Raw genomic sequence first — 27,808 nt, forward strand, 5'->3', positions numbered from 1 at the left:
ATCTGAAAATTTATGTTTCTTTATTTGGAAAAAAGTTAAAATATTTTTGAACTTTTCTTTCATACCTAAAAGATAGTTACCCTTATCACAGTTTATCTCCTCATACAGTATAGCTTTGGGTGCAAATCGCAGCTGTGACTGGTTTTCCTGGATTTACTGCTCTCTGGACTGTAGGACACGCCTGCGTAGCTGGCTGACACTTCTCCAGCAGTGTGTTTCTTCAATTCTCTTTATGCTTTGATTTTGTCTTAATTTCTTAGGTTGGACAATGGTATCACCTTGTAATAGAAATTCAATACTAAATCTGACAGGGACCACAGGTCTTGTGACCCAATATATGTTGGGTGTTTTTTGTTTTGGTATTTTTTTTTCCTTTATAATGCAAAGAACATTAGCAATAGGGGAAACTGTATTGCACATAGGTATTTAACACAACACAGGTATTTTCACATCTGCATGAATTGTTTAATCATATGCATATGTATTAGACAGAAGCATAAAAATATGTACTTATATCTGATTTAAGTTTCAAATTCACAGGAAAATCAAGCTATGAAAAATTTGAGATGAAAGCAACTGTGGTTAATTTTCAAGGCAAAAGTACTGCTTGAATGATGAATCTGGATCAGGAGTAAGATTATATATGTTTTTATTTCAATTCCTTACAATGGCTCACATTTTATTAAGCAGGGAATATACCACAATCTCTTAATACATCATCATACTTTATAGGTGACTTTGTCCTATTCTGCATAAATATGAATATTAACTATAAATTAGACTCTGTCTTTCTGAAATTCTTCATTTATATAATAGAAATTAGTAAGGAGGAAATTTGTTCACTCTGGGTCAGATTATGCTTCCAAGGGGACTGAGGTGGTTTTCCTGGGACCTTGGTTCACACTTGATATTAGAAAAGAGCATGCTGACCCCGATTCTTTTTATTTATTTATTTATTTATTTATTCATTCTTTTTTTTTGGTCTTTTTTGTTTTTACCAGTACCAGGGACCAAACTCACGACTGCCTGCTTACAAGGCAGGTGCTTATGCCGCTGAGCTAAATCCCCAGCCCTGCTGACCCTGATTCTGTCTCTTGCTTTCTGTCTTGTTATCGCTCCCTCTTGAACTTGCTCCTGCCATGAAAACAGCTGATACAGCTGATATGTGACCAAGGGGTTTTCAGGGTTCAAACTCTTGGCTACATCTTTTTTCACATTATCTAGTGACTTGCCAATAGGACAGACAAAATAACCTTAACTGTATCATTGTAACCAATTTCTCCATATTCTATCTGCGTTTCTTTTCACAAGTACTTGCTTTGACGCTGTGTCCTTGGAACACTGAAACTCTTCTCAGCTTCCTATTTCCTAACTCATGGATTGTCTCTTACCCAAACCCAAACATTGCATTGTATTTCAGATTTTTTATTTAACAATAAGAAGTGTTATTATGTAATTTCCATTAAGTAAAGAATAGTTGTGCAATCATGGCTCCAAAATTCTCAAGGGAAAGTACATTATAACAATTATTAATACTTTTCATGTTGATGTTAGAAAGAGTAAGGAAGAGTATGACATAGATCTTAGAGTCACTGTTAGATCCAAAACCACCCATCACTTTTCTTTTTGGCAACAATTCACAAAACTTATAATTTCTATTCTTTTAATATCGGACAATGAAACAGCCAAGTCTTCTGGTGGGCATTACAAACTTTATAATGCCTGATGTCTTTCTTCCTTTGAGTAATTTCTCATTAACAGCACTTCCACTGTGCTGGAGCCCTAGAAAGTCATGACATAGTAGTTCTCAAATGTCACCTGTGATCTTCCCAAATTACTGTCACCAGGCACAAGACCAGAGACACACATGGAGCTGCTGAAGTATTCTCACAGAACTGCTAACTCAAGTACTCTGAGCTATACCTCTGGATCAGCTTAGCACTGTAAACAAGGACCTTAAACACAACCAGAGCTTGTTGTATTGTGTGTCAAGGCATACACTTCTCCAATTTCTGCTTCCAATCCAAATTACCATCTAGTCTCAGGACAGCAACTCTCATGCAGAAAAGATGAGATTGTCAGAGATGAAATAAGAGGAGACCAGAGCACTGCGGGCACGTCACATTCTCTGGTTCTGAGATTTTCCCATGGGAATGCCAGTTATACATGGCTTTTGCTCTCGTTGTCTAGCAACATCATTAATGACATAAATTCTAAAAACATAAGTTCTGTATTCCAAAGAACAAGTTAAAAACATTTAGCATCACTATCAACAATAGTAGCATACAGTGAAGACATGCATATGTTTATTATTTAGTCCTGAAAAGTAAACTTAAAAAAGTTTCCCTTATACAAATGCTACCGACAAGGAAACCAAAGGGTAGATAAAAAGGTAACTTATTTTTTAGAAATTGAAGGGGAATTAAAAGCATTAGTGTTTGAAATTGATTTAGCAATTCATGTACCATTTATAAAAATGTTTTATAAATACATTTTAGACAAAGCTGAAAATCAATGGGGCTGTCAAGAGAAATAAGGTTATTAAACTGAGTAATCAAATATTACTTCCACTCAGTTAAATTAGATTCAAACTGAAATACTATCTATACATTGCAAATTTACCTTGAACTTTGTAGTTGTTTTAAATATATATTTCAATAGTTAGGGTATTATATCCTATGAACACTGTACTCAAGTTCCTCAAAGTTGTACACAAATAATATAATTATTACTCAAAAAATGTGTTTCATCCTAGTTTACTTTGAAAAATATGTGAAGCCCACTCTTTAATGTGATAAGACAAGCAGCTAGAGCATCAACAAATTCCTTTATATTTTTCTCTGAAGAGGGTACATGATATTATTAAATATTTCTGAATAAAATTCAGATAATATCAAGACTAGATTTTATAAAACGATACAGTTAAAGAAATATAATATTAGATCTTTCAAGCATTACTTGATCTTACCTGCTGGTTAACAGGAAAATTTCTGTTGATTTTTTTTATCTGAAATGATAAATAAATGAAAAAGTGAGAATAACAAGAATCAGATAGTACAATAACCATATATATATATAAAATTTAATTTGAGACAGGGTCTTTCTATGTAGCTCAGGCTGGCCTCAAAATCACAGCAACATTCCTGCCTCAGCCTAACAGCCAGGATTACAGAAGTGTGACACCACACCCAGCTGAGAACCCAAATTTTTATAAGGCTTTCTTTTTGGCACGTTAATATACAATAATATTCTGTTGACACTCTAATTTCAGCATTTATAACACCCATTACTTAATTGGCCTTTATAATTACCCTAAATATCATACTTACACATTTTCAAAAAGATTTTTATTTGATATAATTTTTATTTGTGAGAAACCAGCCTGTTCCTTACAATGCTAAACGCTAAACAAGAATTTACAGCTTAATTTTCTGTAATTTTGGTTTTCAACTTGGAAATTATATGACATATAGTTTCAACACTCAAGAGAGCATAGGAAATGGAATAGTTAAACATTGAAAGATAAAGCATAGATTTTGAAATACTTTCAGTTACAATCACAAACATAGCATTACGTTTACTTAAAGCAATATAATGACTGACAATTTATAAAAATTTGAAGCAAATCTTTAGAGAAACATTTTCTCTGTAGGTATGTCATGAAACAAACTTCAAAAAGAAATGAATATTATGGTTAGATAAATGAACTTACAAGACAGAAAGTCTTTCTTCAACATGATTTTGCTAATTAAAGCCAGTTATTATTTTCCATTGGTTAATAAATGAAATTAATACCAATTCAAAATATTAAGACATATCAGAATACTTTCACTTACGCAATGTTTTATGGATTTAGTTATTTTTTCTTTTTTATCCCCCTTTCTTCCTTATACATGTGACATAACAGGCAGTCTCATGGATACAGGGCACAAATTTGTAAAATAATCAAATGGTCATCTGTAAATACTGACTTGTTTTCAAGATAGTTGCCATTTAATTAAAACTAACAGAAAATTTAAAAACATACATGTACAGAAACCATGTTAAAATTATTATAATTTTTTTCACTGTAGTAGGAATCTGGTAAAGATTCCTAAAACTTATGGTACCCTAAACTAAAACAAAGAGATATGAAGTGCTGATTCCTAACCTCATTTATAAATTGATCAAATCTATATTAATTATGGAACTGTATCTTTTACTAACTTATAGATTGTTGTGATTATTAAATTTAATATTTTATATGGGCCTTTGTTTTAATAGTATACTGCCCAGTTTTGTAAAATTTTATTATCTTGGTCTTAATAACATTTTGAATAATGCTTTGTAAAATCTTGAAATTCAGCAGTGCAGACAGGCCTTGGAATGACAGAAACACTGACACAGTGAACACCTGCTGCTAATGGCACCACCCTAATCAGAGTCTGTGGTCTACTGGATTCACCCAGTGGATGTTTCTTAGACCATCTGCTATATTTACCTATAAAGAGCTGTTACATTGTATGTGTTCTTTATTGCGCGTTTGTTTTACAGGTTTTTAGTACTTCATTCAGAGTAGCGTGATCAAATAGTAATATCTGAATCCTACCATCTTCATCCTCATTTACTGCAAAGGTATTAAATAACACTAATACTAGTGAAAGAAAAAAAAACATATTGCATATTTCCTACCACTCCTTAATTATTACAACAATATAGAAGCAAACATATGGGAAGCTAAAGAAAGTGTATATTAATAACAGCAAAGTGAATAAACAGTGAGTTATCCCAACAACTCGAATACCAACAACCTTCAAAAACTAGTAATTTGTGTGTTAGAAAAGGAATGTTTGGAAGCCCATGAAATTCTCTTTAGGAATTATTTTTAGGTTTTTGTAACATATGACAAATATAGTAATAAAAAAGGTGCACTTCATTAGTGATAGTAAAGTGCTGAAGAAGTGACGTGCATTACAGGTAAGTTGTACTTATCCAATTCAAGTGATGTCACCACAGCTTTCAATTTCATACACTGCTTCTTTTTTTTATTATTTTATTTTTATTTAGTTTTATTATTTCCTGAGACTGAAGTTCCTCATTGCCCATCCTAGCTGATCTTCATGTGTCTGGACCGAGTGCAGACTTTCTAATCCTCTGGCCTGAGCCAATCAGAGCGATGGAATTCAAAGCATGTATCACCATGTTCAAGTTGGGTTTTCATTTTGCTGTTTTTCATGTTTTAAATTGAACTGGAGTAAAGTGTTCTCCTCATCATGCTTATTCATGTAAACACAGGCAACCAGACTACTGCAACAATGGAATATGGCAGTGAAGATGTGGTTCATGATATCCACAGTATAAAGAACTGTTTGCCCTGATGCATTTTGGCAGCAAGGAAAGGAAACATAGTTCATGAAGCTTTCACTTGTTAGGATTTTAAATTCAAACACATTCAAATTCACTTAAACATAATTCTAACATTTTCTATAGCAAATGGAGTAGAGCAGTATAGATTATTCCATTTTCTAGTGACTACAATAATATTTTAAAATAAAAAAATTAAGAAAAAAATTGAAATCTCTCATTGCAACAATTCTCAGCATTCTAACATGTTAACCTACACATATTGCTTAAAACTTGCATCTCTGCTTGCCAGCCACCATCTTTGGAATGCTTGCTTCATGTGGGCAGCCAGCCAGGCAGGGAGACCTAGCCAGATTTACTTGTGTCTGCTGGCCACCACCACCACAAGGCTTGCTTCCTGTGTCAAACAGCACAGGCAGGGAGACACAGTTAGATAACCCCTGTGTACCCATGTACCATCTTTGGAGACCCTTGCTTCATTCAGGCAGCCAGCACCCACAGACAAACACATCCTGTGTCCCTGCCGCTATGAAAGGAATCCTGGTGTTAGACACACAGGCTGAGAGAAGAATCAGCCTCATCACCATGCACCCCTGGCCACTGGAAGTCCCAGTGGTACTGTATGGAAAGTCCCAGTGTAGCTGTAAGGGTCTGGAGAAGGCTGCCGCATGCCCTGCTACCTTCCTGGGCACCTGTGGTCAAAACCAGGTGCCTGACCCATTCACCTGTAGTATGGAGGGAAAGCCAACATGTGAAATGCCTGGGACCTCACAAATGGCTTGTTAGGAGGAATCCAAGAGAATGTCAAGATGAAGGAGTAAAAGGCAATCTCAGACTCCAGCCCACATGGAGTAAGTCTGGGAGATACAGTCATGGAAGATAATAGAAGTCACATACCTCGAATCTCTGACAGGATAGCAACTGAAGTAAAGAAACAACTTCGTGGGATGGTAAAAGCAATTAAATAAAAAATAATGTCAAGTATAATGAAAGGATTGCTGAGCGTATTTAAAGAAGAATAGGTTTTAAAAAGTGAAGCATAGGAAATGATGGAAACCTTGAATAAATAATATAGAAAGGAACTGTAATGTATGTAACATTCAAAGAGATATCTAGGAAATTAAAAAGTCAATCCAAAGCTGGCAAAACCACTTACAAGAGACTGAAGATAGATTTTCGGACATTGAAAACAGGATTTTAGCTAGTAATCATGTAAGAAAAGATCTCTTAAAAATAACAAGGAACCAGGAATTAACAATTCAATGACTGCAAGACTATGCAAAGAAAATAGTTTAAGAGTGATAGGTATCAACAAAGTAGCCAGGGTCAACACAAATGCAATAAAAAGTCTATTTATAGAAGTAGCAATAGAAAACTCAAATTTGGGGTAAGAATCTAGCAAATGGATAAGTGAGGCATACAGAGCTCCAACTAGCCATAACCAAAGTAAATCTACACCCAAACATATTATAAATTCACCACAGTAACGGAATATTAAAAGCTGTTAGAGAAAAGAAACATGTCTACAAAGGAAAACCAACCAGAATCATGGCAGACTTGGCTCCACAAATTATCAAGTCAAGAAGAGTTTGGAGTGAAGTGTTTTAAATCCTGATAGAAAACAACTTCCAGCCCAGCTTGATATACCCTGCAAAACTATCTTTCAAAATTGATGGAAAAATAAGATCCTTTCATGATAAAGAACAACTGAAGGAATTCATTACTACCAAATCAACCCTACAGAGAGTGCTAAAGGAAATTCTAGAGAAAAAGATGAAGATGACCATGCTTCAAGGAACAGCAGCAGAGGAGGATCACCAAGCAGCACAGGCAATTGAATGAAGAGGAAAAGTGGAGGGCCAGCAGCAGGAGGATAGCATGAGGATAGCAGAGGTGAACCCATGCATGCCAGTTGTAACCATTAATGTAGATGGCCTCAATTCACCAATAAAAAGAAACACAGAGAGAGAGAGTGGATTAAGAATCCATTAGTATGCTGTATACAAGAAACATATTTAAGTGGAAAGGAAATTCATAGACTGGAAATTAAAGGAAAGAAAAAAAAAATGTTCCATGTGACAGAAGACCAGTGAAAAGCAAGAGTAACTTGCCCATCAACCACCAATGGATAAGAAAAATATGGTATTTTCAAGCAGTGGAAAGATACCCAGCTGTAAAGTGGGATAATTTCACTGCTCTTGTTGGTAAATGGATGTACCTGGAAATCGTGCTCATGGGCCAATTGGTTTTAAATCATATGGGTGAGTTATCTCCCTAGCATAAAAAACTGAAGGAGTTAGTTGCATCCAAAAAGCACAATAAATATTACAAACATGATAAGGAGTGAAACACCTAAGAGGGGAAGGTGGTAACTACTGTTAATTTTCTATTGTCTTGTCTTGAACTCTAGTATCATTTTCATAATTTTGTTAGATTTAGTTTTATTCTGTCTCATTTTGTTAGATTTTATTGTGCCTGGATGTTTGGGGCAGCTACTGTGAAGATAATGGGATGTAATATGGTACCCATTGTTGGTTTCTTATTATCTTCTTTTGAAGTCCTATAATGCTTTCATTCTTTTCTTTAGATTGGTTTTATTCTGTTTTGTTTGATTTTTATATGTGTGATAGTATAGACAGCTATTTTGAAGAAAATGAGACACTATGGTAACCACTGTTGATTTCCTATCATCTTGCTTTGAAGTCCTATAATGTTTTTATTCTTTTTTTTTTTTATTTTTTCTGTTGTATTTTATTTGATTTTATGACATGTGATTGTATGGATGTCAATTTTCAAGAAAAGACAAGACATTATGGTGGCCATTGTGCATTCCCTATTGTCTTGTTTTGAAGTAATTTAATGCTTCCATTGTTCTGTTTTAATTGGTTTTGCTCTGTTTTGTTTGATTTTATTGTGTATGATTCCATGGACAGCTATTTTGAAGAAAATGAGAGATCATATGGTAGTCATTGTTTCCTGTTTTCTTGTTTTTAAGTACTGTGTTGCTTGTGTTGTTCTGTTCTGATTTGATTTGTTCTGTTTTGTTTTATTCTCTTTGAATTAAAATTTTAAAAATTTCATGGAAAATATGCCTCAATTAAAATCAATAACAAATATTGAATTACTTTATTATGCTGAAATAACCAATATGTATCAAAAGGGATAGTGTATATTCATTTAAAATGCTCATGATGCTATTTGCTGATAAAAAAGACATACTTGCAAAATGTTCCCAGTTAAAAATAAGGTTTACTTTTTAAATTGTGTGTATATAAATATATATATATATATATATATATATATATGTGTGTGTGTGTGTATGTATATATGGAGTTATATATACTCCTATACTTACAAATTCAATCTTTATAAATATGAACAGAATTTATTTTTGTATTTGAAATATACATACATAAAAAGATGTGTGAACCAGAAAGACATGTTAAAAAAGATGTAAACAATTTTATTTTTTAGATTAGGAATAATAATACCTTTTCTGCTTTTTTTCTCAAAGTTTTGAAAAAGTCCACCTAACTCATATAATTAAGAAATGATTCAATCAGTGCAATCCTATTTCCTTGATAAAGCTCTTCTACTGCATAAAATGTTGAAAATCTAAAATGCTATCAAAACAAAGCCCAAAATATAACTGTTTTTAATAATAAATGTTTGCTTTACCTATTGTCAATCTGCATTTTGAAATTACTCATGAGATTTTACAGGCTTGTAACAATTCTTAGGCTTTTGCAGTGTATGTGTAAATATACATCGATACTTCTCAAGGTGATCACATTCCTCTAAATTCACTTTAAATTGAAACTACATTTAATATACCTAATACAATGGCTCTTCAACAGTGAACTGTAGAAATTTTCATGTCATGTCTCTGGCCTACATATATATTTTCAATTAAATCTATTTTACTCTTGCACCATTGAACATGTGAAAAACATTCAAATTATTACTAGTGTTTAAGTATCTTTTGCTTACCAGTTAAACACAGTATGCCTTCTTTTATATTTTTAGTCATATCTTGAGAACACCAAAAATTATATAAACTGTTGGTATAGAAGTCACTAGCAGCAATTTTTGATACTTATTTTATAAACATAAAAACTTAATATCAATAAATCAGATTAAATGTAGTAAGAAAGATACATTGGAACTATTTACTAATTTTAATTTAGATTTTAAATAAACCGTTAATCATAAAATTGAAATAATGTAGAATAATTACACATAGTAAAGTATTAAAGTATATCTAATACACTAATATCTCAGTTTAAGAATGTTTCTATTCCTGACAAATTTGGTTCCAAACAAAAGAGTTCTGCAAAATTTTGTTTTCATTCATGAGCTTTATATCAACTGACAAACAGTATCATGAGCATCTTCCTTGCATGAACACAAGTACGACAATTTTCTCCAAAACTGTGGAATGAATTAATTTCATAAACTGAGATAATGCTGTATAGTCTCAGTAATAAATTCATTCAGAAAACAAAATTTCAAAAATTGTTACATTTGTAAATAAAACTAATTTTAAACCAGGAAACTTCTAAGGCCATTGTATCATTTTAAGATTGGTCTTATGAAATATGAAAAATGAAAAATTTTCCTATTTTTTATGTTAAACACTTCTTAGAAACTAATGCTACTTATGTTTTATCAGAACTAACAATCATTAAAGTATCTGGGAAATTCATGTAACACTGGGCAAAAGAAGGGAAGTTTGTGAACAGGAAGCTTAGAGATGAAAGCATATATTTGCAGTTCACACAAGAAAACTAGCTGCTTTTGGAGTGCGATTACTTACACTGTTAATCCTTATGCTATAAAGCAGCAAAATGATGTAGAGTATGTGTGACTAACGCATCATTCTATAAGAACAGCAAGTGACATACACTAATACCACACACAATGTATTGACAGGAATAAAACTCCTTATGCCTCTTAATTCAGAACAGAAGAAAAGCCCAGAAGCTATATCTTCACCTCTGCTTGATTTCTTAGACGATTATTTCTCACTAACTACCCATGCAGACCCAGCATTGTTTCCTTTTCCAGGTAGAAAATTAAAGTTTGTATATCTGAACATGACTCTGCAACCCAGAGCCCATGCCTGCCTATTGAAATTCCTCTTTTCCAAACATTGATCCCTGGCTGAAGTTACTGAGGACATTTCCTGTTCCAAACGTGCAGGGTTCACAGGAGAGAGCTGAGGTGAAGAGCAGCTGATTAAGCACCCACCCAGGCCAACAGCCTTCAAATACAACTCAGTGGAAGACAGCTCTGACCAAGGGCGTTTCACGTGTCAAACTTACAGAGCTGTAGCAGCCTCCCCATTACAAAAACAAACTATTCTTCATTCACTGGCACACTTGTGCAGTGTAATACTACCAACAAAATAAACTTTAGCAATGAGTGTTTTGTATTAACCTTTAAGCTTAAACCTAGAAAGCCAGCCTTGTTCAGTTGAGTGCTTGGAAGCAACACTGTTTTCATTTTCAAGAACAAATGTTCTCTGTTTCAGTAATCATCTTGAATACAAGATTTTGTCCTCGACCTGGTTTATTCCTCATGGTAGTCAGAAGGCAGAGAGAAAGGAGGATCTTGGGAGAGACATATGTTCCTCAGAACCAGCCTCTAGTGATCTAGCTCCTTCCAGCAGACCCTGGCTCTGAACAAGGCCTCTGTGACGGTATCCATAATCCAATCGGCTTCCAAACATGAGGTTTTAGCAACTACTTTAGATCTCAGCAATAGCAGCTCTCCTTGAGGTCCCTTCTGTCTATTCTTAGTTTATTATTTATGATAACAATAATTATTTTGACATCCACGTGGGACTTTTTATGTAAACACTCTTGAGGATCGATCCTTTTTTCTTACTCTCTATAACTTTCTGTTCCCTTGATACTCAGAATACCTTTTCAAACACACATCACATAGCAGGCAAATACTACAAGACACTTCATAGTTTGCACTCTCATAGCATAATTTTCTCAACTATAAACTCTTCCCATAAACAAGGACATTCTATGTATCTTTGAGTATAACACATCAAAGTTTCATTATATATTGCCAAAATAAAATAACATATGTAGTGCTGATTTACATCAAGAAAAGGGAATGTAATCAATGTCTGTGTAAAAGCGTAAGAAGATATAATTTGTTTAATTTTTCAAGAACCTCTACCAACCTCTTAATAAAAAATATAACTTATCCTTAAGCCTATAGTACATTTATAAGTAAAGGAATTACAGAAATAAGTGAGGGAGACTAGAAAAAAAACCAGGCACATGGATGTGACCCCCTCAAGCAAGAATATAGACTTCTAATCCCTCTGCTAGCTGAAGAAAAGACATTTACTTCAAATATTTTACTTCAAAACGCCTAACCTCCTTAGATCAAACACCTTTTACAAATCTGAGGTAACTGAAGTGACTTCTAAACAGGGAAAAATAAATGCTCAGCATTTTACTTGCTTTTCAAGAAGACTTATAGACACTTAAAAACTTTATAAAGTTGATTCAGTAAAGAAGAAACTATTATAGCCTGATAAACAAACATGATTTGACAGGCTTTCATCAGGTAGTAAGTTCTCTGTGAAAGTCCATCTTACAAGATGAGCATAACAGAAAAAACCTTAATCTGTGAGGAAACTGACAACACTTTTGATTTCCAAAAAATTTTGATGTTAGAGTTATTCTCAAATTTATAATTGATTTACTGACTAATGTATATTTTGAAAGCAGATATCTAGACTTAAGATAGTATGATCTCCGAAAGTAAGCAAAATTTAATTAGAGTTAATTTATTACTTAACAGGAGCAATATAAGCTCTACATGAGTAAGGTAGTATAATTAAATATTTCTAAGCAAATGTCAACTTTTGTTTTATGCTACAATCATGACAACTTAATGCTCAAAGTACTGAATAATTCTTAGAATTATCTTTGATTCCTTAGGACACTATAGGTCTTTGGTCAATTGAAATTCTTTTACCTTTTGTTCCCAAAATGTATTTAAATGCACGAATAACATAAAACTTATGAAAGAAAGATTAGAAGCACATTTATTTAAAATTGTATTCATTAAAATTTGCTATTCAAATTAAGCATGTAACTGGCATGGAGAAATAAAATTTTAAAGGTTAAATATTTTTCCTCTGGAAACATGCTTCTCCAGACATCCTTAGATCTAGGTCATAAACCACCACCCTTGCTTTCTCATTCCAGATGAATGGACAGAATTTGTAGATGCTGATACCCTGAGGTCAAAGTCCGGATTCATTTCCATAAGAAAAGTTAAAACAAGCCTGATCATATCTGCTGTATCCTTGTAGCGCCTCCTCACACTATTCCTTGGTATAAAATACCCTAACATACCTGTAAAAGCGGAAATGCTGATTTTGGTGACAAAGTCGTTTCATCTGCTTGGAGCTAGCTTTGAATAAATCTTGTCTTGCTTTTTATCAAAATAAATGTCTTCCTTCAATTTTGTCAGCAATGAGAAAACAAATCTAATCATACAGACAACCATAAACTATCATTTTTGTTGAAATAGCAAACACCACATTTGCTTTTGGAAAAACTTAGTAGTGCTTTAATTTCTATTTTTTGATAAATCACATTGGAACACTACTCTCAGGAATCACATTGGAACAGGTGCATCGCTTTCCCAGCGACTACACAGTTTTCAACAAACTGCAGCCCCCAGGAAGCTTGCTACCATCAGCAAAGAAAAAGAAATCACAAACTGCTCTAGTTGTCTCTGGACAAAGAGGACAGACTGTCACAAAAAAGGTAACAAGATACAAGAAGAGATCTTCTTGGTGCCAGAACATTTGATAACCTCTTGTCTTTGTCACTTTTCTCTTGTTGTTGATATAAAATACCTTATGCCCAAAATTAGGGGAGTAAAGGTTTATTTCTTACAATTTTGGAGGTTTCAGTCCATACTCAGCTGGCTCCAAGGCAGCGAGGATTGGTACAGGGGGAGCTGTTCCTGATGGCTGCCAACAGGAAGAGTGAACAAGGCAAAAGAGGAAAAAAAAAAAAACAAAACACCTTCTTCCCACCCTTACATTGTATGTTGGCTCTGCCCGTGGGCAGGTGCAGCACTCACATGGCCAGTCTCAGTGCTAAACAACAAAACAATCACAAATGCTCGATTCAGAGCCCTCATGACTGCATGGGACTAGGGGAGCCACCTAGACACAAACGTAACACTTCTTCAGATCTGCATTGGTCATTCTGGGAACTTTGACCACAGATATGTCCTCCGACCTCCACTGACATGATCGCCCTTACCAATCTCTATATGCCTGCTTTTCTCTGTTCAGAACTGATGGCTGTCTCACTCAGTCTGCCTGCACAAAGGTACAAATCTTGTGTGGTTTTGCCTTTATCCAAGCCTGCTTCGGCATCTCTGATGGTCTGTTACTTGCATCTCTTGTCATAATTTCCTCCTTAAAGGAAATTTGCAGTGCCTCAGGGAAATCAGGCAAATATTTTCAGATACATAATACATATTTCACATGCAGAAACCCAATGGTAATCATAAAATACAGACACCTATATTTACAATATATGCTTTTATGTTGCCAAAAATTTATGAAGATCTACAGATTCCATAATTAGGATTTATATTGTTGCACTATGGGACAAGCTAAATAATTTTACATTGAGATTAAAGGCTAGTTACATTTTAAAAATCACAAAAATAGATGACAAACCAAAAGAAACAAATTCTTTAAAGTTTTCAAGATGGAAAAAGAATCTTCAAAAGAAAATTGGTGATGCTTTTAACATCGTAGGTCTTAAAATAACAGAATAAAATTATGAACTGCTACTGCATTGTATCAAATCTTTTTATGATTTTTTTCTCTTGATAACCTATCATCAACCAGTACTAATATAGATAACACAATTGGAACTATGGGACAACTCCTCTCTACTCTCCTGAACCTAGGCAATGCCCTAGGGCCAACTTCCTGTCCTTTGTCTTAAGGGTTACTACAAGAAGGCAGAGATAAGAAGCACAAAGACCCCCGGGACCATCTTAGAAGATTCCAGAGTCCCACATTAAGATGCATGCATACTGCATTCTCTTGCATGGTCTATAGCAACATTTCTTCACTCAGAGCTCATGAAAGTTTCATGACTATAATAATTCAAGTTGGTTATAGCAAAGGACATACACAGTTGATATAGTTAATATGACTTAACACTCTGTCAATCATGGCATCAGTCTTGCTTTAGAAGACCCAAAGGGAAGCATCCTAGTGAGATAGTAGATAGAACATGGCTAAGAAGACAGGCATGTTGGGATGTTAGAACCTACTCAGCAGCACTCTGTATGTAGAAGCTCTTGAGTATTCCCATTAGTTGTGAATGGCACAGAAGAATGCAGATACCATGAGGATCTGACTGCAATGGCTTTACTCATGGCAGCCTGCCCTGTGCTCCTCAGAATCTACTTCTTTTCCTTCTTTTGTTCCATTCAATTCCACTCTGCAGAGATATTCCCCTCGTCTTATCCTTCACTTTCACTTTTCAAGTAAAATTCATTGAGATGGAAGAACCTTGGAACGACCTCCAGAAGGAGACCCCAGTACTTCAAAGCTGGGTAATATTATTTGGTGCAGCAGACCAGGAGGAGATCAGGTAAGGCCCAATTGGCACATCTTTTGTTTTTCTCTAAAATGTCCCAAAGGATTTTCTTTTCTTTTTTCCCTTACCTTCTTTCCTAGACCAGGAAAATAGAGAACTCATTTTGTGATATGTAGACAACAGCTTCTCTGGCTGTGGTGAGTGGGAAAAGAGAATGGATGGCTTTTGTACTTTTCTGTGGGCAGAATAGACTGTATTTTGTGGCATGCCCTTATTTATAAACCCTAAATACTACACCAGGAGATTATAAATCTAATAAACTAATGTGGTAACGTGGTAGGATACAAAAATTAACATACAAAGATTATTCACTAAGAAAGCAATCAAGAAAACAGTTCAATTCAGAAGAGGAAGAAGAGGAAAAAAGGAAAAAAAAAACCTGAGGAATTAAGCTAATCTAGAAGTAAAGGATTCTGCAAGGAAAATTGCAGAACTCTGAAGAAAGAAATTGAGGAAGATATTAAACAATGAGAATAACTCCCATGATCATGACCAGCAGAATTAATGTTGTTACAATGGCCATATTTCTTCAATATAAAACAGCCATATTACCAAAAGAATTTTAAAACACTAGACAGAAATAGACAGGAAACATTTAAAACCATATGGACAAAGACTTCTTGAAGGTGACCCCAACAGCCTAGGGAATAATAGTAATTATCAACAAATGGAAGCACGTAAAATTAAAAAGCTTTCGCACAGCAAAGAAAGTAGTCAGTGAAGTGAAGAGAATGCCTTCAGAATGGAAGAAAATCTTTGCTAACTACTCTTTCAAAAGGAGGCCACTATATACATTATCTAAAAAGGTTAGAAAACATTCAAAACTAAAAATCTATAGATGGGTAAATAAATTGATTAGACACTTCTCAGGAGAAGGACAAATGTTCAATAAATATATAAAAATATTCAATTTCTTTAGCCATTACAGCAATGCAAATCCAACTAAATTGATGTTCTATCTTACCCTACTCAGAATAATGATCACTAATGACAAAAAAAAATTATGCTGTCATGAATTCTTAAATAAAGGAGCCTTTCTGTACTGTGAGAATGTAAACTAGTTTAGCCACTATGGAACAGTACAGAAACTCTTCCAAAAATTGACATGCCATCTGCTCCAGTTATAGTATTCTTGGGTATATTGCTAAAAGGATTAAAGATGGCATACTAGCGTGACACACTGATATAGCAATCCACTAGTTATACTACTGAGACTGCCTGTCGCGAGATGAACTGGTAAAAAAATGAGGCATATCTACACAAAAGATTACTTAACTGGAAAGGAGGACAAAATCATATCATTTGCAAGAAAATAGATTGATATAGAAGCCATCCCAATAAGCAAAGTGAATCAGACTCTAAAAATGAAGTACGACAAGTTTTCTATTTCATGTGAGACCACAAAAAACATAAATGAAATAAAATACACAGAAAAAAAGAGATGACAACAAAGTAGAAGATTTTTTTTTTTGAGACAAGGAAGGAAATCAGAGGAGAAGAGAGAAAGGAGTAAAGGACTATTGGGTGGTAAAAATACTTAAGTATGTCATCTAAATATTCCAATATGCCAAAACAATAGCCATTATTTTATATAACTAATATGCTTTCTATGATATGGCATAGAATTTTTTAAATAGCTAGGAGAAACTACCAAATGAGGATTTTGCTAAAATACAGAAGAAACCATTCTAAAATTCTTATATATTTCTAAATCAATCTCAGATTGCTCAGCATTCTTGAGAAGAACAGAACAGCAGTACTCTTTCCTTTTATTTCAAATTTACTCAGGAGTAACATCTTGGCTCCTGTGTGGTGTGTGCCCCAAGAGCCCATGTGTTGAAAGCTTGATGCCCAGCACAGCAGTGCTCTTCAGAAGTGGGGCTCTGAAAGGCGAATGAACCACAAGGACCTTGTTTCTCTGCTTTCTGCCGGCCATGAAATGAGAAGCCTTCCCTCAGCCACCTTCTTCCACCATGACGTCACCATGGCACGCTGCCTTGTGAGAGGCACAGACACCACGGAACGAAGGGATCATGGATTGAAATGCCTGAAATCATAGGCAAAATAAACCTCCTCTCCATTAAATTGCTGTTCTCAGTTATTTTGTTCACATGGGCATTATTTAACAAGTGTAAGAAGATGGACTCTTAGACTAATAAAATAGAATCCAACAAGAAACTGTCTTATATAAAAATAAAGTAATTTTCAACATGAAAGTCAAAAACATTCAATAGGAAAAAGATAGATTTTTTAATTAAGGAAAATTTGATATCCATATACCAAAGAACAAATCTGTACCCATCCTAGACACTATAACCAAAAGTTAACACAAGATGAATTCTTAAACATAAACCCCAATACTTTAAACACTTTCAGGGTACATATGACTGAGATCCAGAAAGAAAACCAGAGAAAGTGGAATAAGGTGAAATTGCTGATAATCTCTAAATAGGTAAAATTAATAATCTACAGAATGAAGAGATTCTAAACACTTTGTTACTACAGTCGAACTGCTGCAAACCAAAGATAAGGACAACTGCTAGATGCGAACTGAAGGAAAGGGACAATAATTCAGATGGTTAAAAAACAGACGAAACAGGACTGCTGGAACAAAACATGTTTACAAGATGACTTAGTTTAGGGATGTTTTCCAGAAATTTCTAGAAATGAACATTGAAGTGGGTTCAGTCCTGAATGATTATTTAAAGAATATATTAAAGGAGACAGACACGTTTTTTCATGTGGCTAACATTATTTCAGAGCAACCCTGGCAATACAGGCGACATCCAAGTGGCTGAGGACATAGGAGTGGAAATGGCGCCCTCAGAGAATGGTATCAAAACGTAAAGCCCCAGACAACTGCAAGGAATGATTTACCCAACATGTATGTCAGAGATGCAAGACCCTCAGCCTTGGAATTTTTAAATGGTAAGCTTTGGAGTACAGAAAACGTTAAAGAACATTTGGGCATGCAGTGTTACTCACGATGTTATGCGCGAATGAATGAGGAAATACCATCTAATTCTTATTATCATGCTGTATTATTTTCTTATCATTGAATGTGTTTTAAAGTAGGTACTCTTGATTTTACTACAGACTAGTCAAGTGCAAAGAAAGATATTCTAGTAGGAAAATTAACACATATATAATATATAAATATTAAAAAGTGAACAAATAAAAGTCCAGAAAATAAACTTTTTAACATTCTAAATTGTTTAATATCTCCACTCTGTAATGAATTATTCTAAAAAATATATAGTGTTTGCTCTCTGGTTATTAGGTAGCTGAAGAATTGCACAGTCTGATATGACATATAGCCAAATTCAACACTGCAGACATGGGGTACCAAACAAATCTAATAAAAACAAAGCAAAATAAAACAAGCTAGGTATTTGAAAGAAGACTGACAAAAATGTAAGAGCATGAAATGTCATATTATAGATGTGCACAAATTAACAGGTTAAAATGATAGTGTGATCTCAAGCAGTTATTTTCAAATATTGAATAATATTTGAATTTGCAAATGCTGAATTAAATACATTAATATCCTTAATATTTTTATCATTTAGAAGGAGTCAGTGTGGCTTTATGAGAATAAAGAAGTGTTCATGTTCTTTCTTTTTGTGATCACTTAAATTAAGAAGTAATAACCAATGTTTACACTAAGTAATATACAAAAAAACTGTCATCATTATATTAATGACACATTTTTAAATGATTTGTGTTTGCTGTAAACCCAGCTACAAATTGTATAAAAGTAGGAAATAATTCAGTAATTCACTAGAGGTAGATACTTTAAAATCTAATCATTGTCATAGGAAAATACTTATGATTAAGTGTTACCTGAACAAAATCTAATTCTACATGTGAAGAGAGATGATCATTGTGTTCAATGTGTATAAAACAAAATATGAATTTTAATGTATATGTCATATACAATCTTACAAAATCACTAGCAATAAACCTAACATAAGTATTGCATACTTTATTGAATTGCTGATATAAAAAGATAATTAAGACATATATTTTAAGATTCTCTTACAATGGAGAAAGACATCATGTCATTGCAAAAAAATGGATAGAACCTGAAATCATATGCTAGCTGAAATAAATCAGAAAATAAAGTTAAATGTCACATGGTTTCTTTTACATGAGAAAAGTAAAAGATAAATAACAAATAAATAAAATAAAAATGATAAAAAAGAAGGTGGAAATTTTCGACATAGAGAAGGGTAAGAGTGGGAGAGAAGGTAAAGGGATCAAAATGATTGAGATGTTACCTTCATGGAACAATTCCCAAAAGGAAATATCACTATTATGTATTGTGCTTACATATGGAAAGAAAGAAGGAAGGAAGGAAGGAAGGAAGGAAGGAAGGAAGGAAGGAAGGAAAGAAGAAAGGAGGGAGGGAGGGAGGGAAAGAAAGAGAGAAAGAAAGAAAGAAAGAAAGAAAGAAAGAAAGAAAGAAAGAAAGAAAGAAAAGAGAAAGAGAAAGAGAAAGAAAGAAGGAAACAAAGAGGAGGAAAGAAAAAGTAAAACTTTTACTAACTCCAGACAAATAGGATTTTGTGTTTTATTTCCTGAAAAAGGAAAGGAGCCTAAAATATCAAAGTTAAGTAGCTCTAGTATAAATAGAAATAGTCTTTCAGAAAATGGAATTTAATACTAATTTTAGAAAAAGAACACAATAAATACCCAACACAATATTCATCTTCATATTTGCATATATAAGAATATAATAGCTAAAATCTTACATTTTATCACTGAAAATAGTACTTGTTGAATATCATTGAAATAAGTTTTGAGGTTTTTCCCATTTTGTAAAATATTTTTACCAGTAACTCTTTTCTTTATTTTGTCTTATATAGGTTGTAATTTCCTTATAAGAATCAGTTATTGATAAAGTTGTATGCATAAAACAACAAATGCTTATAAGCTTTTATATGCAGCAGATACAATTATATATTATAAAATATTAACTTAAATTCAATAGGGGCTTTTTCATTAGAGACTTTCCACTGGAAGTTCGAATATATAATTTGAACATCATTTCAAAACAAGAGGACAAGAACTGAAAATATGATTATTCTACTGTTCTACAAATCACTCAACATTTACATTTTATGTTCCTGCCAAAATTAAGTATATGCTTACATATTATGAATAATATCCATCTTGGAAAAATCCTGGGATAAAATATATCTCTTTTCTAAAATACATTTTATTAAATGTTAGTTTCTTTTAAAGAATGTTTATTGTCGATCCAATAACTTGGTCTAATTGCACATTAGGGCTTAAAAAAAGTTTTATTTGGGGATACATTATCCCCAAATAACCCTTTGGAAAAGGTGAAGAACACACTTGTTTTAAAAGTTACATACACTTTTAAGTTCCTTAAATTTGTATTTTAACCTGTAGTGTCTTTCAATTGTCTCCAGGAGCTTAAAAATGATCTCCCTAGACAAAAACAGAAATACAGTTCACTTCAAAGATTTCTTTTAATTTTTTTCTCAATTTAAATGCAATTATGAACATTTTTTCTCACTTAAATGTTGGCAGTTTGGTGAAGGTCTTATATTTTTAAAATGCTCTTTAATTCTGTTAATATTTTAATCTTAAAGTTTTTTGTACAAGTGAATTGCATGGCTAGAGAAATATGCTATCCATGGGAATGATACCGACCTTGATTGGCAAAGCATATTTTCTCATGAAATCAATTTTGAAAATTAAAACAAGGAACTAATTCTCTTGGTAAAGCAAGAACATACCTCCAGTTTCTGCAGAGATGGTTGTCAATGCTTTTAACAAATGTTGATGATCTGGGGAGATCATTACTTCATAGATATAAATTTACTCAATGATGAATTATAGTGTGACAATATATCCACTCTGCAGCTGCTCATAACAGTCTGTACTTCCCATGCAAAGGAAAGACCCAAAACTGGTTTTGTACTTCAAGAATTCACATTTTAGATCATATTTTTCATCCATTTGTTTCCTATGCTCTTTTACCTTGATTGTTCCTGAACCTGCATGCAATAATGTAAAAGCACAGCATGTTGCTTTAAAAAACACGTCCATTAATAGAAAATAAATGCTTCAAGATGATTAGATATTCAACTGAAATTTACTTTAAACTTCATTTTTCCTAGTACTAGAAATTTTCAAATGTACTCTAGGCTATAGCATTCTTACCTTAAAGAATTATTTGGTATAGGTGATAAATAAAAACCACAAAAAGTAATTTTGTCTTTGGGATGAGTATTAACACAATGGTATATATAAAAATTAAAAAGGAAAAGAATGTCTAAAGAGATAAGTATCTCTGTATAGTATTGTCATTAGGGTCTCAAAATTATAAAAATAATTTTTATCTGTATGTTAATAGTTTTACCATTGCTAAATTAGAATTTAATCTCTAAGGTAAGAAACTGTAGCATGTTTACATAGAACTCAAGATATACTCTCTCAGATGTGATGTTTGTGGCAACCTCTACGCCCTGCCCAGATCCCTTAGCATCCAATTTCCATTTTAGCATGAGAGATGTTTAAAATATGCAAGTGAGCACTTCAATTTCAAAATGATTTCTTGCACAAATTCCTAATGGTTTTTATCTATCCATTTATCACAGTGCTTTTAAACATTCTCTTCTATACTGAGCTTGATAGCAGGTGAGAATCTATCATATGTGGAGTGTTCAGTACTGAGCAATGAACATTTAAAGATAAAAGGTATTTTCCTAATTTACTTCCTTAGAGATAGAATGCAAAACAAAATCACATAGACTTAAAATATATTAAGTGAGGATGTTCAGTCCCAAGAAAGCAGGAACAGAAGGTAAAGAAAGTCCAAGCAGCCCAACAGAAAACAAGCCAAGAGACAAGACACCTTGCTTGCAAAACTCAGCTCTGCCAAGAAACCCTGTTGGTTGTTCTCTCTTGTGTGTGATATGTCTATGGTGTACAAGTCATTCTTGCAATTTCAAACCAAAAAAGCTCAGCTGTTGTACAAGGGTGAGCAGTCTGCCAGCTGTCTATCCATTTCTTATTGTTTCTTTAGTGGGGCAAAATCTATCCCCTGGGCAATAACTGTCTCATACTCGGCTGAGTTATCTTTAGACTGGAGGCAGCAATTGGTCCAGAAGAGAAGGTCCCTGCTCTGTGGGCATGGATGGATGGCAAAGGCCATCCTGAGATCCACAGCTTGCTACTGAGACCATCAGATAGGATAGGTATGTCAAGGTCATGGCTTTGAAATTGCAAAATCTGAAAAACAGTTGCCCTGCTCAGCAGGGAAGACCGAATAATAAGGTAGATGGAGCCTAACAGGCAGAACTGGTGAGAGCAAACAGGACACATAAATCATGTATGGCAAAACTGCCTCATTTTAATACGACAGCATTCTTCAGTTAATATTAAAGGGGATGGTTTGAGTTATGGCAAGTAAGAGTTAACTGAGAATTCCAAACTTTATTAAAACACTTCAATTTCTGCTGAGCAGTATGCCAAGAGAGTAATCATGCTATTGTATTCAAATCTCCCTTGATATAATTTGCCACAATAAATTCTAATCATGTAAAAAGAAAAAAATAATGATTGTCGAAACATTGCATACAATACCAAAATTCACCTCTGTTTTTTTTTCCAGTTTCAGTGACTGTCTCCAAAGCGATTTAATTTCACTCTCTAACCCATTTCTAGTTGGCACCTGCATGTCTGACATTCCCGTTTTGGTGTATAAGGAAAAATGACAAAGAGAAAAACAGCAAATTATAACCAAAAATACATCTAAGGACTCAAACATGTCACTGGTTGTACAGAGGAAGAAAAGGTCTATTTAAGTGACACCCATGGCTGTCAGAGCCACACTCCACAGCCTCTGATCACAGCCTTTCCTCATTTTTAGCAAATCTCCTTTCCGTTCCTCTTTATTTTGTCATGACTTTCAGTTCACCTACAAGCTTTCTTGAGTCTTTCAATGTGACCAACATAAGAGAAGCTTTTTGTATTTGTTAGATTTTCACAATCAGCATCTTTATGAGATAAATACTGTTTTATACTTTCATTTATTATCCAATGTAGTAAATCTCTTTGAATTTAATATATCACTATCAAAGAACTAGAAAACTGTGTAAAGCATAAAAACATTGGTGATATACCTGCTAAGCACAAATATATAATTAAAATTTCCATGTCTCTCTCTGTCTCTGTCTTCCTGTCTCTCTCTGTGTCTCTCTGTCTCTGTCTGTCTGCCTGTCTGTCTGTCTTTCTTTCTCTTTCTGTGTGTGTATGTATAGATCTTGGAGTGCCTTGACAAGCAGTACTCACAGAGAGTACTGCTTACCCATGTATGCATCAGTTTGGAGATAACATATTTTCTGTATTAAGAAATAGAGTAGGTCTTGTTGGTTGATGGTTACCAAAACTATTCACAATATTTTCTCTATCATATCACACTATGGAGGCCAGGACAGGTAAATAATAACCACACACATTATCTTTCCCAAACACCCAAAAAGGGAGCTCAGAAGAACAAGTGAGTAAATAGTGTTGGGAATTTTTTTCTTAGTTTGATGAAGTAGGGCAGATGTGCCTGGCTCCGCTCATATCTCTTCCCTTGCATTTTTATCTTGAACACTGAAATGATATTTGGAGCTTTTCTAGCTTAATGTGATCATGAAGCAACAAGCATTGTAAAGATGTTGGAGGAAAATAATTTGGATACACAGGAGATGAGTTCTTGTTGACATCCTTGAACAGCTGAAATATAGTAAAAGTTACCACTCAGAATTCTTGTCTGTTGAGGACAAAAGAAACAATCATTATGTTTTCAATCAACATGAGAAGTTCCTTTTAAGGACAGAATTATATCCCACATTCCTGTCACCAATGTAAATGTATATGTACACACATGTACAAACAAACACTATGTAGACATCAGGCATTTTATTCCAGTAAGTGGCATGCACAGGATACGAATCCACAGTAAAAGTGGAAAAGTTTTTTAGCCTTTTCTAGTAGATTATGTAATAGATGTGACATATAAAATTCTCTCTGCCTATCAATTGGGATTAATTGTTGTGTTGTGGTAGGAAAGAATGATTGGGAAGTATTAAAATGCTGATAAAGCCCAGCTGAAGGAGAGAGCTATGCTTTGCATGCTTCTTCTGTCTGTTTTATGAAGGAGGCAGCTCAGCTATAGATGTTTAGCCTCTTAATAGTTCAGTCATTACAAGACAGGTATTTTTAACCCATCATGTCCAGTTGTATCAACATTCTGGTACCCAAATAAGTCTTTCAGGTTCCCAAATGGTTATCCCACAAACAAAGAAGAGTGATATATAAAACAAAGTAGGTGCTACCACTTATTGACAGATTATGAAGTAGGTCATTAATTTAGATGACAAGTGGAAAGAAAGAAATTGCAATTTTTGGTACCATTTGAGAGACTTAATGTTTAAAAATTATCATTCACCACCAGCAGCTCCTGAGATCCATGCCATGTTAGAACTTAGGGTGCTGGGAAGCCAAGCAAGCACCTCCCGTCCCTGGTAAGTGGCTGTGGTGTGGCAGACTATGGCCCCCCAGGGGGAGAACCACCAGTGTCTTCTGAGGTCCTCACCATGTTGGAACTTATGAAGCTTGGAAACCAGGCAACCAGCCTGCCTCCCTCCTAAGCAATAGTGAACCTACTGGTGCACAGCCCAGAGTCAAACATCCCACTTCTCCTGTCCCCCATTAGCAAATGGGAACCAAAAATCTGAGCGTCTCCTGGGAGGCTGACCATAGCAAATAAGGGGGACTTCCTTCTACCATCTCTGTGAAGGCAAATTATTTTTATTACTGTTTTGCTCTATTCTGATTAATGGTACTGCTCTATTCAATATTCTGTGTTGATAAGTTCTATAATGTTCTATATTTCATTTTATTTTTATATATGTGATTGAAAGAACAACTATTATAAAGATAACAATTTATACTGTGATACTTATTACTGTTATCCCGGTAACCTGCTGTGAAGTTCTGTACCAATTTCACTGTACGATCTTAGTTGGCTTTATTCTGTCTTGTTCTGTTGTATTTTACTACTTTCAAAATAAAATTAAAAAAATATATCCTTCACAGTGACTTAAGGTTATTTTAGCACCTGTGAATGAGAGGAAAAGTGAAAACAAAGTAACTATAATTGTTTATTATTTTATAAGAGAGTGATATTTAATATTATGAATATGGAATGGATATCAAATTAATGATATGTCTTTAAAAATATGTAAGCTTTCAGGAAAAACTAACTTATAATCACCTAAACATTTTCATTATACTTGAAAATTTCTATATTATATAACATTTACTGCTATAATTGAATCTGTGAAGTTCTTCTTTTGTAGAGACATGCAATGCTATCACCTCTTTATAAAAATCTTTGTCCATCGTATCCTTATTCTTACTCCTCTTGTTCTTCTCAAAGGTATAGGACAAATGCTAGCTTTCTATGAATGCTAAATAGAGTACTGTCCTTTTAAAACAATACCTTCCAAGCTTTGGCATTAGAAACTTGCCTTACATGTGTTACTTGACTACTATTATAACCTGCCAAAAAAAAAAAAAATACAAGAATGGTAAATACTCAGTCTTTGAAATGTAAAGAAACCAAGGAACTGAACCCTTCCAAAATTTTGTAGATAGGTATCTTGCATGCTCTAGTATAAATATTTTCCCTATTGAGTATTTTCTTTATAGAGAAACAGTGAACAGAATACAGAAAGTTTTGAGTGACCCACTAGAGAGGACTACGAAGGAATCAGAGATATTTCTATTGAAAGGAAAGAAAAAAGCAGACTACGTATGATACTTGCCTCTATCTATTTGAATAACTGCCAAATGAAGAAAGAAGTTAAATTATAGTGTCTTTCCCAAGGCAGAACTAGTACAAATGGATGAAATTTACAAGACAGATTTTTATTCTCTATTAGAAAGCATCACCTAATATTGAGTTGTCAAAAATTCAATTGCTGTACTGCGAGGTGGTGGATTTCTTGTCATTGGAAGATTTCCTGCAGAGAGCTGCTTAAAGCCATTTTTAAACATAGGCAGCTCTTACTTGGATCGGACAGGGCACTGGATAACCTTATCTAACTCTTGCAATAAGAAAACTTAAAGAAATAAATCAGTACGTTCTTGAAAGAATAAAAGTTGTACATTATGTTTTAAATTATCAGCTTCATTTGCAGTCAAATGTAAATTATGATAGTTTATTGATTAGTGGTCCTTCTAGCTGATTGTATTTTACCTCCTTGATTCTCTACACATGACCAATCTGAAAGTTTATTTTTTGTAAAAACACATTTGTTTTCCAGGCATCTTACTAGAAGAGATAATTTACAAGGGACGAGGGGGAATATACCTGAATAATGGCTTAACACCATTCTGCCCACAGTTACTCTCCTCTGCTTAAATGAGAGGTCAAATTAGAAGCGATACCCACTTAACTAATGGAATCTGTGAATCTCTAATGCAGTACCAAGCTTAACCTTTCTCCTTTCACTTTCTCAGTAAATTTTCCATCACACAACTCTCAGTTGAATGCCCGAATCATTCATTCATTTCATTAATTGTTCAGCATGCCAATAGTCTGACTGTGTTCAGCATGCCAATCAGTCTGATTGTGTATGTCACACCCAGCCCCTGCCCCTGCTCAGGGCCCCTTCCTAATCCATCAGCCAGCGTCAGCAGCACTGGCTTCACAGCAGCTATCTCTGGCACTGGTCTCCCTTTTTCTTTACTCATGACTTCCTGATGATTGAAGCAGTCATGTGTGAGTTTCAGTCACTAGAAGCTTTTATACAGTTTCCTGTCCTCACTTTCTGTGGCCTTAAAATGCTTCTAGCCATGATGATCCAAACAACAAGAAAAACAGGTACCACATCCAACTCCACAGACACTGCTTGTTCAGGCTCAGTTAATGTAACTATTACAACTTATTTTCTTGTAATTTCAATTTATTTAATTATAAAGGATCTAAGAACTCCAGTGATATTATAAATTGCCTAGTATGTATGCTAATTAATAATTTAAAGGTCAAGTTATTTTACAATATATGCAAGTGAATTAAATTTTTTTGGGGGGGAAACTAAATATGATAAGAGTAAAGGTAAATTTTAAGTATGCTATAAGCTTTATCTGAAGATAAAGAGAAGCTGTATTTATTCTCAATTGTTGCTATAACAATTGTTGTAAACTTGGTTATAAATGAATAGATATAAAGGACATAATTATTATCTTTCAGTCTTCTATATCCTAAGTTCTGAATGAGTCTACAGTCCTGGTAGTCAGCAGAACTGCACTCTTTAAGGAGAATCTAGAGCAGAAATTTCACCTTCTGCTCCTACTGGCAGAAGGATCTTTCGATCCTCTGTCTTCCTATCAGGTATTACTGGGTCAAGTCCTTCTTTGACTCACATCTTTTGTTCTCTCCTCCAATTTTTTTCTTCCATTTTAAAAGGCATGAATAATTACATTGAAAGCCAGATGTAGTGGTGCACACTTGTAAACCCAGCACTTGGGAGGCTGAGGCAGGAGGATCATTGTAAGTTTGAGAACAGCCTGGGCTACAAAGTGAGTTCAAGACCAGCCATAACTGTGTAGTGAGACCTTTTCTTAAAAAAAACAAAACAAACCAAACAAACAAACAAAAAACAACAAAAACCACATACACAAAACTAATCATGATTGCATTTGACCTACTTGAATAATCCAGGCAAATCTTCACTTGCTAAAGTCAGTTCATTAAC

At 34.1% G+C, this 27,808-nt stretch overlaps 1 protein-coding gene across 8 annotated transcripts in view; it reads right to left on the reverse strand.

The window, feature by feature from the left end:
- Sntg1 (syntrophin gamma 1) overlaps positions 1-27,808 on the reverse strand; it is a 774,196-nt gene that overhangs the window by 159,994 nt on the left and 586,394 nt on the right. For all 8 annotated transcript variants that reach the window (XM_063258519.1, XM_063258518.1, XM_063258522.1 and 5 more), the window contains one exon: positions 2,969-3,007. In XM_063258519.1, the coding sequence (XP_063114589.1) occupies positions 2,969-3,007 (39 nt within the window). The remainder of the gene's footprint in view (positions 1-2,968; positions 3,008-27,808) is intronic.

The sequence above is a fragment of the Cavia porcellus genome, unplaced genomic scaffold, assembly GCF_034190915.1.
Source record: "Cavia porcellus strain 051 isolate PalLab524CR breed Dunkin Hartley unplaced genomic scaffold, mCavPor4.1 scaffold_11, whole genome shotgun sequence".
NCBI classification, from domain to species: Eukaryota; Metazoa; Chordata; class Mammalia; order Rodentia; family Caviidae; genus Cavia; species Cavia porcellus.